Below are 18,193 nucleotides of genomic sequence, written 5' to 3'. Positions count from 1 at the left end.
CGCACTTTGACTTTTGTGGCTTCACTTGCGGTTTTTTTCAAATATAGTATAGTATAGTATTTTTAAAAACCATGACATAGTGAAGCCGCAAAAGTTGAAGCTCAAAGTGGCGAGGGGCAACTGTATTTTTACTTTAAGGAAAATTTGTCACTCGATTATATTTTATATTTGGGTTTTAATGTAATTTGAATCATATGTAGCTCATTCTTTACCCTTGCCCTTCATTTTAAAAAATTCCCACTTTTTAAAAAACATATATATATATCTATTTTACATTTCTTTTGTTTTTTTTCTTTTTCTTTTTTTTTTATCCTCACCCGAGGACATTTTTTTCCATTTTTTTGTTCAGATAGAATGGGAGGAAGAGAGAGGAAGAGAGAGAGAGAGAGAGAGAGAGAGAGAAACATCGATGTGAAAGGGACACATCGAGTGGATGCCACCCACATGACCAACTGAGCCGGAGACACACTGCAACCGAGGTACGCATCCTCAGTGGGAACCGAACCTGGGTCTCTGTGGACCGCAGGCTGACACTCTAACCGCTGAGCCAAACCGGCCAGGGCTTTACATTTATTTTCATAGAGTGGGAGGAGAAAGAGAAACATTGATGCGAAAGACACACATTAACTGGTTGCCTCTCGCACAACCTGACCAAGGCCGGGGGTAAACCGCAACCAAGGTATATGTCCTTGACTGAAATCAAACTCGAGACTCTTTGGTCTGAGGGCTGATGCTCTAACTGACTCGAGACTCTTTGGTCTGAGGGCTGATGCTCTAACTGCTGAGCCAAACTGGCCAGGGCCACTTTCTCTTTTATTAATCCTCACCCGAGGATATTTTTTCATTGATTTTTCAGATAGAGTTGGAGAGAGAGAGAAACATCGATGTGAGAGACACCTTGATTGATTGCCTCCTGCACGATTCCAACCAGGGCCAGGGATCTAACTGCAACTGAGGTACATGCCCTTGACCCGAATCAAACCCCAAACCCTGTGGTCTGAGGGCTCACACTCTTAACTGCTGAGCCAAGCCGGCCAGGGCTTCCTACTTTCTCTTAAATGAGAAATATCTGATCTTTTAAAAAATACTTTGGTGATCCAAGATGGTGGCGGACTAAGTGGATGTTTCATTCACCTCCCAGGACCAACCTGGAATTACAACTAAAATATAGAACCAACTTGAATAACCAACTGAAGATGAACTGAACCAGAAGTCTTATAACCAAGGACTTACAGAAGAAGCCACATCAAGACAAAGAAAATGATTGACTTCAAGAAACCGTCAGCCGTGGTCAGGTGGCTCGGTTGGAGTGTCATCCCATACACCAAAAGGTGGTGGGTTTGGTTCCTCATTGGAGCAGGAGGCAACCAACCAATCATTGTTTCTCTCTGACATCAGTGTTTCTCTCCCTCTCTTTCTAAAAATCGTTGAAAAGAATCCTCAAGTGAGGATTAAAAAAAAAAAAAGTGACCTATTTCATAAAAAAGCACCAGAATGCTGCTGTAAGTTCCCATTTCAGGGAAATGGTGTGATGTTTGTAATCGATAAATTTGAAGGGACAGCCAGTATTCTCATTTGTGACATCATTTTTGCTCTCACATGATCTTTTAAGAAAAATAATCTTTTACCTTTTTTAAAAATTTTAACTCCCTACAACTATGGATACTATTTGGTAATAAATGCAGCTCCCCCGCCCCACCCCAGTACTTTAAGGAGACCATTTAAATATAACGTGTTTAGTACCTTTTATGCAAGGAGAAGAGTTTGTGTGAAAGATTTAATATTTAAATTTTAGACATTCTTATTTTTATTTTATTTTATTTATCCTCACCCGAGGACATTTTTCCATTTTTTGTTCAGATAAGAGTGGGAGGGAGAGAGGAAGAGAGAGAGAGAAACATTGACGTGAAAGGGACACATCAAGTGGCTGCCACCCGCATGACCAACCAGGGCCGGGGACAAACTGCAACTGAGGTACGGGCCCTTAGTGGGAACCGAACCCAGGCCTCTCTGGACCGCAGGCTGACACTCTAACTGCTAAGCCAAACCGGCCAGGGCAAATTTTAGACATTCTTAAACCTTTTGATCCTTAGGTTCCCTAGTCTTTCAGAACCTGTAAAAATACTCTTTCCAGACCTCCCTCCCCCCAAAAAACTGGCAGTTACATTTACTGTCAGTGAAAATGTTTTTATCCAGCTTTGGTGTAGTAAAGGATAAGTAGTAATGTCACTTTGAGAGTAACCATCATTTACCTGCAGACAGAACTTTAAGCCTCCCTGTAGAATATGGACTTGTCGTAGGCATCTTGACCTGTATATCTGGCTCTTATCCACACACAATTTCAGGATTTAGTGCAATCTGTTGTTTAAGATGAAAAATTCTAAGACACTTTGAAGTGCCTTTGTGTGCTGGGTTTCATGGTTCTTGGTAATTACCTAGGTTTCAGACCTTTGCTTAAGGCCGGTTTTAGAAACCAGTGAATTCACAAAGAGTAATTGAGAATATTAATAAAACAGAAGGACTGTTTGTTTTTAAACTAGCAGGAAATGTCATAACTTTGCTCAAAAGTGTCCAGAAATGTTGCATTACTTTTCATTAAGAATGATAGGGTTAGAACATAGGATTCTAAAATTTTTCAAACTGCGTAGATTAACATCTTGATTTATATTTAACTATGAATCTTCAGCAAGATGGTGAAAATAACCACTTAATGGAAGGTGCCAGTGTTGTACTCTCATGTATGACAGTTGTATACCCTGAGGTGAGGACAATAAAATCAGCTGCTACGTTTAGAATAGAACTGAAGGATAAGGTCACACAGCAAGTTCATGCCAGCTACTAATTAAACTTTAAAAACAAAACCACATGTAACTTACCTGTGTATACAAATGTAAATAGGAAACAATTGGCTGAAGCAATGATTACGGTAGCCAAAGAGTGGTCCTCAAATACAGTGAGACTTTGTTAATTTGGTGTTTATAATACTTCAAGTATAGAACTAAGTAGAATTAATCTTTTCTGAGGAAAGTCAGTAGTAAAATAGGATTATAAACACTACACTTTAGAGTTTGTTAATGCAATAATTATAGTATTTACAAAACAGACCTGTACAAACAGTGTCATTTGACGGTATTGCCAATGTAGTCTTTATCGTCTAATAAAGTTTTGATTTAATACGCCTAAATTTATTGATTTATAAATAAACGATTTATTAAATGTTTAAGAATTGTTCAAAGAATGTCATTATTGGATCTCATAAACACTTAAAATTTTCCCATGTTTTTGTTAAGATAGAAATTATATTTGAATGTCATATATTTGTATCATCAAAGGTACAAGTCTGAATGTGGTTGCTTTTGGAATGGCCACACCTGTGACTTTGGAAGTACACATATAAATGGGCAGCCTGATGCAGTCGGGAGCCTCCAAGGCGCTGAGTAAGGCCAATTTGAGAGAGAGTTAAAATTTACTAGGGCCGGGAAGTGCGTTTTCCCTCCCCCTGCTCACTTGTTACCACGGTTCAGGTTGTCTTAAGGGTTTCTCAGTAAGGAATAGTGAACTGTCTTCTGGAAAGGATGTAGCCTGGGCACGGAGGGGAGTTAAGGCTAGTCACTGTGCCTCTTGCCAGCATGAAAAATCCCTATTTTGATTGTAATTTCTTTGCATCATGTATGAAACTTTATTCCTGAGGCCAAGAACCTCTTCTTGATTGACATATATGTATAGGTGCTCAATAAGAATCTATTGAATGAATCAGAGCTTTGGGACTTGAGTCTTGAAGCTGGCTTTAGAGTCTTGAAGATTGTGGGCCCCAAAGCCAGACCAGGGTTAGCTGTTGGGATCATTTAATTTAGATTTTAATTTTTAATAAGGGTTCTAAGGACAATGATTAGTGTGTAGGTCTGTAGACTTGTGACGATGACTGCAAGTTATGCGGTGTATTGTGAGAAGTTTGTAATCACACTTTCTGGTGGTTTCGATTCTGAATTGGGTTTTTATTTACTATTTGCAAAAATTTCCTCAGTTTAAAAAATACCAGTTGTTTAGATTGTGACCTTATTGTCTAGGCTATAGCTAGCTTTCGATTGTATTTGGTAGGGAATTTTTGACATTCACAAGTGATGCTTTAAAAGGGTAAATACCCCAAAGCACCTGCACATTAGAAGGTGCTCAGAAGTGTTGTAAAATGAACTGTAAACAATAAAACCCAACAGAAAATAGAACAAGAGTAGCGGGACGTGAATAAGCAGATGGAAGACCCCATGTGTTCAGTAATTGATAGGTAATGTAATTGGAATGATATATAAAAATTTTGTAGAATAATACTTTTTTGGATAAGAGAACCATAATCAGTTGTTCAGTTTTCCCATTGACGTCATATTAGATTAATTTTATTTATTTCTCAGCTAAATTTTAGTACTTTTGTGTGTTTGATTCACACCCTAACCCAGGCCACACCTGGTATTAGGCCTTTCTTCAAGAACACAGTAACATCTGCCTAAATTGACTTCACTCTCTTTGGTCTCTTCCATTTTTTGGTTCATTTATGGAAAAAACTTTAATTTTATTGATTGTTGGGAATTATTTCAAATGTTCTGCTAGATCATTCTAGACTTCTAGAGCTCTGTAAAGTGGGCGCTTTTCACCATTCTCTCACCTTTTTCAGTACAACAAAGTTCATTTGCATCCAAGACTTAATTTTCATCCTGTGGAGTAGGAAGGGCTAAGTTCTAATAGCAGATCTGCTACTTACTTAGTGCCATTTGCATTAGAGACAATAATTGTCTAATAGAGCCTAGGATGGGGCCTGGCAGGTAGTGAAGACTACTGATAAATCCCAGTTGTTTAATCTCATTGCCTCCGTTCATCACAACTTCCAAAACTCAGCCGAGGTAACCTTGAATTAACCCTATCTTTTTTCGCTGCATTGTCTCAACTCTGAGTACTCTTCACAGTTGCTGAAGTGTTGCTTTGTACTCTTCCACAGCAGATGAACGTAGCATCCTTTCATGCCACCTTCCCCCAGCTGCCTAGTATAACGCATTGTGTGTACAGTAGGCATTCAGTAGAAGATGTTGATTGGCAAGGAAAGCAACTATGCAGTTTTTCCAGGAAAAAAAGGCAGTTGTAAAAAATCTTGAAAATAAGGAAACGGTGATCTTAAAAAGTTGATATAGTGTCAGCATTGTAACAATTTGGAGAGCTTTTCTTAAAAAACAAAACATCGCCCTGGCCAGTTTTGCTCAGCAGTTAGAGCGTCAGTCCACGGACCAGAGAGACCCGGGTTCGGTTCCCGCTAAGGGCATGTACCTCAGTTGCAGTTTATCCCCGGTCCCAGTTGGGATTGTGTGGGTGGCAGCCAGTCAATGTCTCTCTCACATCGATGTTTCTCTCTCTCTCTCTCTCCCCCTACTTCTCTCATTCCCACTCTATCTGAAGATAAACGCAAAAATGTCCTCAGGTGAGGATAAAACAAAAAACATCCCTTTGTATTACTTTTTCACTTTTTTCACAATCATATTTTTAAAGAGGCATGGGAAGACCAAATCTTTTTAGTTATGCATTTTTTTTTAACCACAAGGTGGAGGGTGACAGAATGCTCCCAGGAGAGAGATTGCTGGGCTAGAGAGAAAAGAAATGATGAGAGTTCTATTCCCAGTTAAAACAAGCTTCACGTTTTAGTCCTGCAGTCCTGCACAGTTTCGTGAGACACCCACTGTGCATACAAATACTATGCTTTAGTGTTGACAGATCTTTGATCAATTAGGAAATTTATTAACTTTGACCTAAGTTAATTACTAGTAAGAAGTCTGGAAATCTTTCGTGAATATGTAGAAAGGTGTAGACATTCTGTAAACTGGTGCTTCCTTTTTTTTCATCCTCACCCAAGGACATTTTTGCATTTATCTTCAGATAGAGCGGGAGGGAGAGAGGGGAAAGAGAGAGAGAAACATTGATGTGAGAGAGACACATCGAGTGGCTGCCACCCACACGACCCCAACCGGGGCCTCGGACAAACTGCAGTGGAGGTACATGCCCTTACGGGGAACTGAACCTGGGTCTCTATGGTCTGCAGGCCGACGCTCTAACTGCTGAGCCAAACCGGCTAGTGCTTCCTTTTAAATTTGGAGTTCCATTCTTTAAATAAGTTGCTTTTCATTATAAAACTGGTAAATAGAAATTTTCAAAAAAATGAACTAACTAATCACTTGTTTATACTTCATTTTGTTACCTTTCCCCCTATGTTTAATATTTTAAAATTTAGTTGATTTAAAAATTGTACCTTTTTAAAAAAATGGATGCTCTGAGTTACAAATTTAAATATCAAAGTCTGTCTAAATTATATCAGGATATTTCTGCAAATGAATTCGCTTTTGAAAATAGAAAAATGGTTCCCAATTTATTATTTATTTATTTATTTATATATATATTTTTATCCTCACCCGAGGACATTTTTCCATTTTTTGTTCAGATAGAGCAGGAGGGAGAGAGAGAGAGAGAGAGAGAAACATCGATGCGAAAGGGACACATCGAGTGGCTGCCACCCGCACAACCCAACCAGGGCCGGAGACAAACTGCAACCGAGGCACGTGCCCTTAGCGGGAACCGAACCCGGGTCTCTCTGGACCGCAGGCCGACGCTCTAACCGCTGAGCCAAACTGGCCAGGGCCCAATTTATTTTTTAAATTGAAATAGTTATCATTTTTAGAAATTGGTGCCTATAAATTAGCTGTTTCCTACTTGGCCTTTTCTCATTTAAACTTAGTTTTTTCAGTATGTTTCAGAGGGCAGACATACACTTGAGCACAACTTCTCTGTGACTAGAAATTTAGTATCAGGTTGCATCAACAAAGGGTAAGGGCTATTTTCCAATTCTTGTAGGAGGCAAATTATAAGTATGCTCTGTGTTTCAAAAGCACTTTATTATTTAGGACATTTATTTATTTAGCAATTAGGACTAAAGACTTCTCCCTATATCAACATTTCCCAAAATATGTTTAGAAATCTAGGTAGGTAAGTTCAAAGGGATGGTGCTAGGTGACTAGGCTAAATTATTTAAGAAAATGGTTCCATGGCTAAGTATGGTTGAGAAATGCCATTTCTTTGTTGCATGATTTCTTAAACCCTTTAACTGCACTCATGTGCACTGTGAAAGTTTTTGTTTTTGTTTTACCGGAAGGCACAGTTTTCACTTTCTACTCCCATGGTACAAATTAATTTGGAATACAACATTAGTATAAGTATATATCATAAACTTATGAAAGAACTATCTGGGCTTTGAAGAGTTATTGCAATATTGACTCATAAAAGGTCCTTAAATGTGGTCTTTCTCAGGCTTTATTCAGTGGTAATTCGTTCTCTAGCCTGTGGACTTAGCTGCACTTGCATAAATATTTTTTTTCAAGGTAATGTAATGGAAAGAAACATCATTCATCATTTACATGAATATTAATTTATTGAGAATAAGAAACATTCTAGATTTACTGAGTTCAGAGGTAGTCACGGCCAATACCCAGTAAAACTTTACAGTCTTAATTTGTGCACTTAAAGTTCTTAATTAGAAAGTCACTGAGAAAACTTTGAAAATCATCGTGAAACATCTATAAAAGGCTGTAGATAGTTCATATGCTAAAGCGTGATAAAACAGTTTGAAGTTTCTTTCCCCAAACTTCCGTTTTAGGTGTTAACTTTTTTTTTCTCTTTAACCATTTTCTCCCTCTCTCTCCATCTAAAGTCACAAGATATAAGGAATCTGTCATAAAATAGACATTAACTGTATTTTCACTGTGTACAATAAGAATCAGACTTCTCAGCAACTTATCCTGGTGCCATGAGACTGTATGCTATACTCATTTTTTTGGATTCCATAGGAAAAGATATTTCCAATCAAGTGTCAGACATTTTTACTTTCTAAGGGTATAATGTGTAAACGTGCTTCTGAAACCAAACCTTGAGTACATCCAACAGCTCTAATGTGCATGTGATAGATGCAGCACCAAAATCAACACGCAGGGATTTAACTTTTTTTTTATCCTCACCCAAGGACGTTTTTCCTTTTTTTTTTTCACATAGAGTGGGAGGGAGAGAGAAACATCAACATGAAAGGGACACATCAAGTGGCTGCCTCCCACACGGCCCTGACCCAACTGGGGCCGAGGACAAACTGCAACCGAGGTACGTGCCCTCGGCGGGAACCGAACCCGGGTCTCTCTGGACCGCAGGCCGACGCTCTAACCGCTGAGCCAAACCGGCCAGGGCAGATTTAACATTTCTTTACAATCCTCCCCACCACTTAGATTCGCTCATGGTTACATAATTCGAGTAGGCACGTCAGAAAAATTGTCACTTCATGAAAGTTTCCTTAAATATAATTAAATGATCATTCTAGCTAACTAATGTTTCATTTCAGTTTTCAGACCAATATCTGAGGCGAAAGGTTGGTCCTGAAGGTTACACTACCTTTAAAATATTTACCACCTGTTAATTACCCTTCTTCCGCCTGGCACACCCCAGCAGCACCGGCGTGGCTCTCACACCACCGTGTCTGACAGTCACAGACTCAGTCACGAGAGGCCTTCATGGTACACGTAAGGAACCATGGTACACGCTCTCTTTTCTTCTGTCTTAAAAACCTTTACCATATTGGTTTCTCTATAAAGAAGATATACCTTAACTCAGAACCTGAGAAACATACGGAGGTGGGGAGCAGCAGCACAGGTGCTGTGCAGGCAGATGCGGGGGTCTGGTCGCGGTTGTTTCTCCTCTTTGGACTTCACTGGGTTAGTGGAGGCTGGAGCTGGACTTACCAAACCCTTGCTGCAAGCTGTGGGGCACAGGGCCACTGCCGAAAACACGGACCCCAAACCCTTGCTGCAAGCTGTGGGGCACAGGGCCACTGCCGAAAACACGGACCCCAAACCCTTGCTGCAAGCTGTGGGGCACAGGGCCACTGCCGAAAACACGGACCCCAAACCCTTGCTGCAAGCTGTGGGGCACAGGGCCACTGCCGAAAACACGGACCCCAAACCCTTGCTGCAAGCTGTGGGGCACAGGGCCACTGCCGAAAACACAGACCCCAAACCTACTCCGAATTAAATTCAGGTTTGGTGTAGGGTTTGGAGATTATTTTAATTGTTTTGCTCATCTCTAATTTTGCTTCTGATAAAATTTCTGATTTTAAAAACATTTCTTTAACATGGTGGCTCATGAGCCAATTCAGATTTTGGTTCATGATTCTTCAAAAATTGCCACCTTATAATTTTATTAACCAATGTCACCCCAATAAATTAAAAATTAACAATAAAAGAACAAAAAATAAGATTAAAAAAAAGGAAAACAATTTCTATCTTGGAAAAGGAAAAATATACTCAGAATGCCTGATTGAAAAATTGTTTTGGGCTTAATGGTAAATCAAGCCAAATTTCATATACTTTTATATGTAATATACCAAATCATTTTCTGCAACATATTAACATATACTTTCAAGAATAATAAATTATGGTTTATTTAAACAAAAGTGATCAAAATATTTAGGTTAATACTAGATTTAAAAGAAGTGATTAAAAGATTATACATTTTGTTTATATTAAACATGTATGAATTTGTGCAAGTAGAATAAGCTTGGCACAAGAATGGTTCCTAAATGCCCACGTTATCTCCTATTCACGTGTGGTTCTCAGGCATTCACCATGTGCCAAGTCCAGGATGGTTTCATTTTCTGTTTGATACTTCCCCTTAATTCTTACATATAATGTTTTACGTTAGGTTAACTCTCAGTATAGTGGAGAATAATTGTTTTATATTGAGTACTAATGGTTAAAAATAAAGGTAGCTGTTAAGAGCTAACATGCCTTTACTATGAATCTTAGGATGAATGCAAAGTCTAGTAAAAGCACCATATTTGAATTTATTTCTTGATACATATATGAAAACACTCTTCTGTCAGTGTTACTAGTGAGCCAGAAATGTCCAAAGCATGAGGTCTAGTTTCATGAAATGACTCAAAGCCCTAGACAGTTTCTGGGGGAGACTGGAAGTAGCAGATTGCTGGAGCCCTTTGTTCCTTCATTCCGTTCCTAATATGTTCTCTGAGGACATAAAAAATGCATTTTTCAAACAAATTAAATAGCCTCTGGTCTCAAAGAGCTCATGCTCTACTAGAGAAGTCACCCAGGGAAGTAGAAGATCTTAATACAGTGCTGTAAATCCAGTAACACAGGGAACCTGCTTCTTTTGGGGAGCCAAGAGGAAGGGCCCAGGCTGACTGGGAGGGGCCAATGGGAAGGAATGGGGTAATGGTCAGCAAAGGCTTCCTGCAGGGGTTGATGCCGGAACTGAGTTTTCAAGGAAGAGGGAGAAAGAAAATGTGGGTCAGGGTGGCATTCCAGCACAGGACACAAACAGGACATCAGGTGTGTAGGAGTGACAGGCAGTAGGTTGTTGCTTTTTGTTTCGAAGAGACCCCTTCCCCAGTGCTGTGTGGAGGAGGGATCTGCAGAGGAGGAAGGTGGGAGCGAGAGACCTGGCAGAGCTGTTGCAGTGGCAGGTGAGCTGTGATGGCCTAAACCTGGTGGTGTTAGCAGCCATGGAGGGAGGGTAGAATCAATCAGCATTTATAGTTAACATCAGTCTTCAGTGACTGACTGAATATGTTGGAGGAAGGATGAGGAGGGAGTGTCAAGGACAACTCCCAGGTTTCTAGTGTGGTGGTACCAGTCACTGAGACCAGAACAGAGGAGAAAGAAGATCTAGGGGGATACGTATGTTCAGTCTTCAACATGAGTTAGAGGTACCTCTTCGTCTCGTCCAGGTGGATGCATATCCAGTGGGCAATTGGGTGTGAGTCTGTAGCTCAGACAAGAAGCTGGGATTACACTTTGGGGGTTATCAGCATGACAGAGGACTGTGGCATCCAGGTACAGAAAGGCAGGGACACTTAATTGACCCATTATTTTGGGACTCTGTAGGCACCACCTAGTCATCCCATTAGGCCCATATTTTCTTGGGCCACTGAGGCATGGTTGCCTATTTTCTCTATTTCCTTAGAACATCTGCAAAGCTAAATATTCCCAATCCTGTCATCGTTTTCCCCTGCCCTGAGAACTGACTGTACATGGCACTCTCTCTTCATATATAGCACTCGTAGCAAGGTCTGTATATAATAGGTGATCAACAGATGTTCATGTTCATTGCTTATATTCATCTGGCTCTCTGTTTACAGAATTAGCTTCCTTTTTTTCTTGCAGAAACTTCTTGTTTTGCTTCTCAAGTTTAACTTCTTACAAATTTCTAAGACTACTTTAAAATGAAGTGGAAGTGGGCAGTACTCGATAGGTGGGTGTCTTCCATTCATCATCAAGACTTAATTATTCCTTTCATTACCACCACACATTGCTCGTTGCAGGACTTGGAAACAACCATTTATCTTCTTAGGGAAGGACGGTGGAGTGTGTCCAGTTATCCCACAGAGGGAGTTAGATTTGCAGTAACCTGGCATGAGTAATCCCTGATTCCAGATGGTGATGGGGTTGAGTTTCACATTTTGCTTTATTTGAGCAATATGTGAAAAAGAGTCACTAAAAATAAAAACAGACTAGGCTTTGTTGCAGCTGAGTGGCTTGGCAAAGTACTGTATAGAGGAATCATAGGGCATGGAGGATTTGATACTAGGATAGAATCCAATTTCCCTCGGAGTGGAAATAAAATATCCTTTTTAAGAGCACTGAAGTCCTGGGATTTTTTTGGAATAATCACCTTTGTGAGGTGTGGCTCATGTCCAGGGACTGTAACCTGAGAAGAAACAAGAAACAATTATCTGAATGACTTCAGATGTTTTGTGGTGCCAACACTGCAAACACAAATATCCATCACTAAAATGCAGCCTTTATGAAACGCATGTAACAATCTGCCAGGCCTCGCGGGCCAGTAACCACTCGGTTCAGCTCATTGAAAGAGTTATCCAGTGTCTGTTGATAGGGACCATAGTTGTTAATGCTGTTGCCAAGAATTACAAAATGAAAGAAAGACAGGTCCTTTATCTGAGATGTATAAGTCAGGAGAAGGACACAATAGACGGATCCTGCCCCATCATTTTCATGGAGAGTCAAGGTAAAGAGCTGACTGTTTCCCTTGTCCCAAGTCTGTACTTAATATCCTGATTGCGTATCAAGATTATTTATAAGTGGGATTCTTTTCTCAGTTTATTCCACTTTCCTTGCAGCTGACCTAAGAGTACAAGTTTATTGCTTCCTTAAAAAACTTAGATTTTACTTGGTTTTGTTCATATGAATCTGACTCTTCAGCTCGATTTTTGTTGTGGGAAATCATGAGGAAAAACAGGACAAATGCTAAACTAATTATATCTCATGTCCACTGAGAAATGTTTTTATTAGATATGGTGAAGAGAGGAAAGAATGGTGAATAACATTAACATCACAATTCATTGGTATGTATTTCAGCTTCCAAAGTCTTGCCTTCCAATCTTGTCCTAGAACTAGTAGCTAAAGCAAACATGTACTGTGTTAGCCTAATTGGAAATGAACTATTCAAAACTATTCTATAAAGGTGTGGCTTATTTATGGGATAACATAAAAATAATTTAGATTCACTACAAGGAAAATCCTTTTTTTTTTTTTTTTCATAGAATGGAAATACCACAGTAAATAACAGGAAAATAAAGGGCCTTTTTCATCAAAGAGTCACAGTGAGTTGAGGTTTTCCAGCTCTATCCAACCAGTAGGAGGAGAGATTCTTAAGAAGAGGATTAGCAATTGATGAGTTCTGTTGCTGGGCGCTGTAGTAATAACCTATGGAGCAGGGAGGTTCTGAATTCTATAGTGTTTTATAAACTGAAAACCATGCCTTTATTATGTTGTAAAGATGAAATAATGGACTACAGTGTCAGTTTTTCCTACAGAACAGACTACGTTCTCCGAGGAGTAGCTCCACTCACAACAACTGCCATGGTTGACATTAGACCCATTAAGCAAAGAAGAAGAACCTCGAACTTCTTAGAGAAAAGTCTTATCATCAAAGAGTAAGAGGTACAATCTGGCCAACTAAATCAGGTACTTTTTCATTTATTTCATTTACATAAACCTACTTGGACTCAAACCAGTCCATGCTTCCTACCAGGAAGAAAGGACTCAGAAAGATGCATCTTAAATTAGAATTAAAACCTGGAATTTTACTTGTATTGATTAGAAAAGTCACCATCATTTACTTATGAAAGGACTGCAAAATATGTATCACTTGCTTAATACAGTGGTAAAATTTGTGCATCAAGTTTTACTTATAATGAATCCTAAAGAAATTGTGTCCAAATCTATTTCTTAATACCAGAAATTATATTTCATGAAATGGGCATTAAAATGGTATTTCATAAAGCTTGCAAGTACTCTGGCCCCATTTTAAAATAATTCTTCTTATTAATAAGGTTTGTTCCTTTTTTTTTTATCATAAAGATATCACAAGAAATAGGATTTGGCCTTTATTAAAAAAATTAATTGCCAGTTGGGAAAAAACATTATTTTTTTGTTTGTCTGTTCCAATCATGCTCACCTCTCTCAGTCCCATGTACTATTTTTGGACTTTCCAGACTTGTATTAGATTTCTTCTGGGTATTGTGAATTTTGTAATATTTTTATTTTATTTTATTTTATTTTTATTTTTTGGTGGTACGCGCTCCTAGCGGGAACCGAACCTGGGACTCTCTGGTCCGCAGGCTGACGCTCAACCACTGAGCCAAACTGGCCAGGGCAACTCATTTTTTTTTTTTTATCCTCACCTGAGGACATTTTTCTATTTTTTGTTCAGGTAGAGTGGGAGGGGGAGAGAGGAAGAGAGAGAGAAACATCGATGTGAAAGGGACACATCGAGTGGCTGCCACCCACCCGACCAACCAGGGCCGGGGACAAACTGCAACCAAGGTACATGCCCTTAGCGGGAACCGAACCCGGGTCTCTCGGGACCGCAGGCCAACGCTCTAACCACTGAGCCAAACCGGCCAGGGCTGTAATATTTTAATAATAGTAACTAGAACTGTATACTTACATTTAATGTATATGACCCAGGCAAGAGAAGGAGGTAATACTCTCCAAATTTGTTGGTTTTATAGGGGCATATATGTCTTCTGTCTTGGACTTCTACAATTACATTGGGTAATGGGTTTCCCTTATAATCAAAAACTTGACCCTTGACACCTGTATGACAAAAATAATTCAATGTTAATAACATTTTATGGCATGTGAAAACATTTTCTTGTAATTATTTAAGTAAAATATGCCCAATATTTATTTATTAGCTGTTCTGAGTTAATAAAATGTTTGAGAAGGAAAACTTGTTCTTTAAAATTGAGATATAAGTGACATATAACATATTAGTTTCAGGTATGCAACATAATGATTTGGTATATTGTATATATCGTGAAATGACCACCACAATATGTCTAGTTAACAGGTTTTTTTTATGATGAGAAATTTTAAGATTTATTCTCTTAGCAAATTTCTAATTACAATATTCTTTTTTTAAATTTTCTTATTTGTTTTTGTTACAGATGTTTCTCCTTTTTCCCCCACTGACACCCTACTTCTCATCCCTCCGCCCCATCCCCAGCTTTGTTGTCTATGTCCATTGGTCATGCATGTAAGTTCTGTGGTTTATCTCTTCCCCCCAATCCCCCTTCCTCTGAGGCTTGTCAATCTGTACCCCACCTCTATGCCTCTGGGTCAGTTTTGTTCATCAGTTTGTTTAGTTCCTTATATTCCACAAATCAGTAAGATTATATAATATTTGTCTTTCTCTGCTTTGCTTGTTTTGCTTAGCATACTACTCTCCAGGTCTTTCCATGCCATCTCAACGGATAAGAGATCTTTCTTTCTTACAGCTGCGTAGTATTCCATTGTGCACATGTGCCACAGCTTTTTAATCCACTCATCTACTGATGGGCACTTGGGTTGTTTCCAGATCTTAGCAACAATACAGTATTCTTAACTATATTCACCATACTGGACGTTACATCTCCAAGACTTATGTATTTTAGAACTGGAAATTTGTATCTTTACACCACTTCACACATTTCTCCCACCCCTGCCTCTAGCAACTACCAATCTGTTCTCTGTGTCTCTGAGTTTAAGTTCAGGGTTTTTGTTTTTTAGTTTCCACATAAGTGAGATCATATGGCATATGCCTTTCTCTGACTTATTTCACTTAGCATAATGCCCTCAAGGTCCATCATGTAGCAAATGGCAAGATTTCATTCTTTTTATATGGCTGGATAATATTCCATTGTAAATATATACACGTTTTCTTTATTCATCCACTGATGGACAGTTAGGTTGCTTCCATGCCCTGGTTATTGTAAGTAATGCTGCAGTGAACCTGGGGCGCAGGCACCTTTTCAAGTTAGTGTTTTCGCCCAGAAGTAGAATTGCCAGATTATACAGTACAGTCAGCCCTCGTTTATCGTGGTTAATCAGTTCCAGACTCTACCGCGATAAATGAATTTCCCCAAAGTAGGATTCTTTATTTATACACAGCTGTCCCTCGTCACTTCATGCTTGGACTTTCGCAGTTTCACTCTATCACGGTGTTTTCAAATAGCATTTGCAAAATAGCCGCGCCCTGGCTGGTTTGGCTCAGCGGTTGGAGCGTTGGCCTGCGGACCAGAGTCCTGGGTTCAGTTCCCGCTAGGGGCACGTACCAAAAACATAAACAAATAAAAAAAATTAAAAAAGAAAAATAATCGCAAAAGTCGAACAGTGAAGTGGCGAAGGACAGTTGTAGTTCTATTTTAAGTTTTTGAGGAAGCTCTATGCTGTTTTCTGTAGAGACTGCACCAGTTCACATTCCACCAACAGTGTAAAGGGCTCCCCTTTCTCCACATCCTCACCAACACTTGTTATTTCTTGTCTTTTTGGTAATAGTCATTCTAACAGGTAGGTGTAAGGCAGTACACTTCACTGTGGTTTTGATTTGCTCTTCCCTGATGATTAGTGATGTTGTGCACCTTTTCATGTACCTGTTGGCTATTATTCTCCTTTGGAAAAATCTCTATTCACATCCTCTGCCAATATTTTTTTTTTAGTTAGATTGTGTGTGTGTGTGTGTGTGTGTGTGTGTGCGCGCGCGCGCTTCCTATCGAGTATGGATTCTTTAAATATTTTTAATAGTAACCCCTCACCAGATATATGGTTTGCAAATATTTTCTCCCATTCAGTAGGTTGTTTTTTAATTTTGCTCATGGTTTCCTTTGCTGTGCAGAAGCTTTTTAGTTTGATGTAGTCCCAGTTGTTTAAGTTTGCTTTTTCACCTTTGTTTTTGATGTCAGGTCAAAAAAATTATGACCAAACTGATGTCAAGGTGCCTACTATGTTTTCTTCTAGGAATTTTATGGTTTCAGGTCTTGCATTCAAGCCTTTAATCCATTTTGAGTTCATTTTTGTCTCTTGTAGGCAGCATCTGGATGAGTTATGTTTTTTGTTTAAAAAATTTTTTTTTTCTTTATTGATTTTAGAGAGAGAGGAAGGGAGGAGATAGAAATATTGATGAGAGAGAATACTGATTGGCCACCTCCTGCATGTCCCCACTGAGGATTGGTCCCACAACCTGGGCATGTGCCCTGACCAGGAATCAAACTGATGACCTCTTGGTGCATGGGTCGATGCTTAACCACTGAGCCACATCAGCCGGGCTCTTGTTGTTTTTTTTTTTTAATCCATTCATCCTCCAATGTCTTTTGATTGGAGAATTTTGTCTGTTCTGCTCTTGCTCTCTTCTTTATGATTTGATGATTTTCAAAGTGAGTGGTATGCTTAGATTCCTTTTCCTTTATCTTTTAGATATCTACTGTACATTTTTGCCTTGTGGTTACCATGAGACTTACATAAAACTACTTATAACACTCTATTTTAAGTTGATAATAACTTAAGTTTGAATGCATTCTAAAGCTCTACATCTTTACTCCTCCACCTATATTTGGTTTGATACCACAATTTACATATTTTTACCTTGTGTATCCATTAACAAATTATTGTGGTTGTAGTTATTTTTACCACATTTGTCTTTTAACCTTCATACTAGCTTTCCAACATTAGATTACTTTGAATTTTACTTAATATTTACCTTTACCAGTTATATTTATACTTTCACGTTTTCCTATACTTATTAGTGCCCTTTTGTTTTAGCTTAATGAAATTCCCTTCATATTTCTTGTAAGGCGAGTATTCTGGTGATAAAATCCTTTAACTTTGCTTGTCTGGAAAACTCTTAATTTCTCCTCCAATTCTGAAGGACAACTTTGCCAGGTAGAATATTCTTAGCTGGTAGTTTTTTTCTTTCACCACTTTGAATAAATCATGCCTCTCTCTTCTCACCTGCAAAGTTTCTGCTGATGATCTTATGGGTTCCCATGTAGGTAACAAGTTATTTTTCTCTGCTGCTTTAAAGATTCTCCCCCCTTAACTTCTGACACTTTAATTATAACATGTCTTGGTGTGGGTCTCTTTGGTTCATCTTCTTTGGAACTCTCTGCATTGTCTGGATCTGGATGTGTTTCCTTCCCCAGGTTAGAAAATTTTTCAGCCATTATTTCTTCAAATATGTTTTCTTCCCCCTTTTTTCTTCTCTTTCTGGGACCCCTATAATGTAAATGTTGGTCTGCCTCATCTTGTCTTGTTAAGTCCCTTAAGTGCTCTTCATTTTTCTTCAGTCTATTGTCTTTTTGCAGCTCAAGTTGGATAAGTTCCATTGTCCCATCTTCCAGTTTGCTGATCTTTTCTTCTTCTTCTAGTCTGCTGTTAAGCCCTTCTGTTGTATTTTTCAGTTCATGAATTCTATCTGGTGCTGTATTTTCTATCTTTGTTGAAATTCTCATTTTGTTCATGCATTGTTTTCCTGAGTTTGGTGAGCATCTTCATGATTGTTATCTTGAACTCTTTATCAGGTAAATCACTTACCTCCATTTCTTTTCATTCTTTTTCTGAGGTTTTATCTTGTTCTTTTGTTTGGAACATTTTCCTTTGTTTCTTCATTTCATTTAACTATCTGTGTTGGTTTCAAGTTGTACCAAGACCTGTGAGTATCCCAATTGGGAGAATCTGTCAGCACCTAGATTCCAGCTAATTGGAAGCCAGACCCTCAGGCAGCAGCTTTTAAAGTATGCAAACATACCTCTTTCAGAGGAAGACTTGGGGAT

The 18,193-nt window shown here is 38.9% G+C and overlaps 1 protein-coding gene across 2 annotated transcripts in view; it reads right to left on the bottom strand.

Annotated features, from left to right (window-relative positions):
• Nucleotides 1–9,812: 9,812 nt before the first annotated feature.
• The window catches only part of CPM (carboxypeptidase M), a 69,326-nt gene continuing 60,945 nt past the window's right edge, over nucleotides 9,813–18,193 (bottom strand). The window contains exons 8-9 of one of the 2 annotated variants that reach the window (XM_036253022.1): nucleotides 14,053–14,201; nucleotides 9,813–11,790 (exon numbers count right to left, since the gene is read on the bottom strand). In XM_036253022.1, the coding sequence (XP_036108915.1) occupies nucleotides 11,548–11,790; nucleotides 14,053–14,201 (392 nt within the window). In that variant the 3' untranslated portion in view covers nucleotides 9,813–11,547. The remainder of the gene's footprint in view (nucleotides 11,791–14,052; nucleotides 14,202–18,193) is intronic. The other variant, XM_036253024.1, reaches the window with a different exon arrangement.

Source organism: Molossus molossus, unplaced genomic scaffold, assembly GCF_014108415.1.
Source record: "Molossus molossus isolate mMolMol1 unplaced genomic scaffold, mMolMol1.p scaffold_m16_p_10, whole genome shotgun sequence".
Taxonomy (NCBI): domain Eukaryota; kingdom Metazoa; phylum Chordata; class Mammalia; order Chiroptera; family Molossidae; genus Molossus; species Molossus molossus.
The sequence above is the reverse complement of the archived record's forward strand: the minus strand, read 5'-3'. Positions and strand labels throughout refer to the sequence as shown.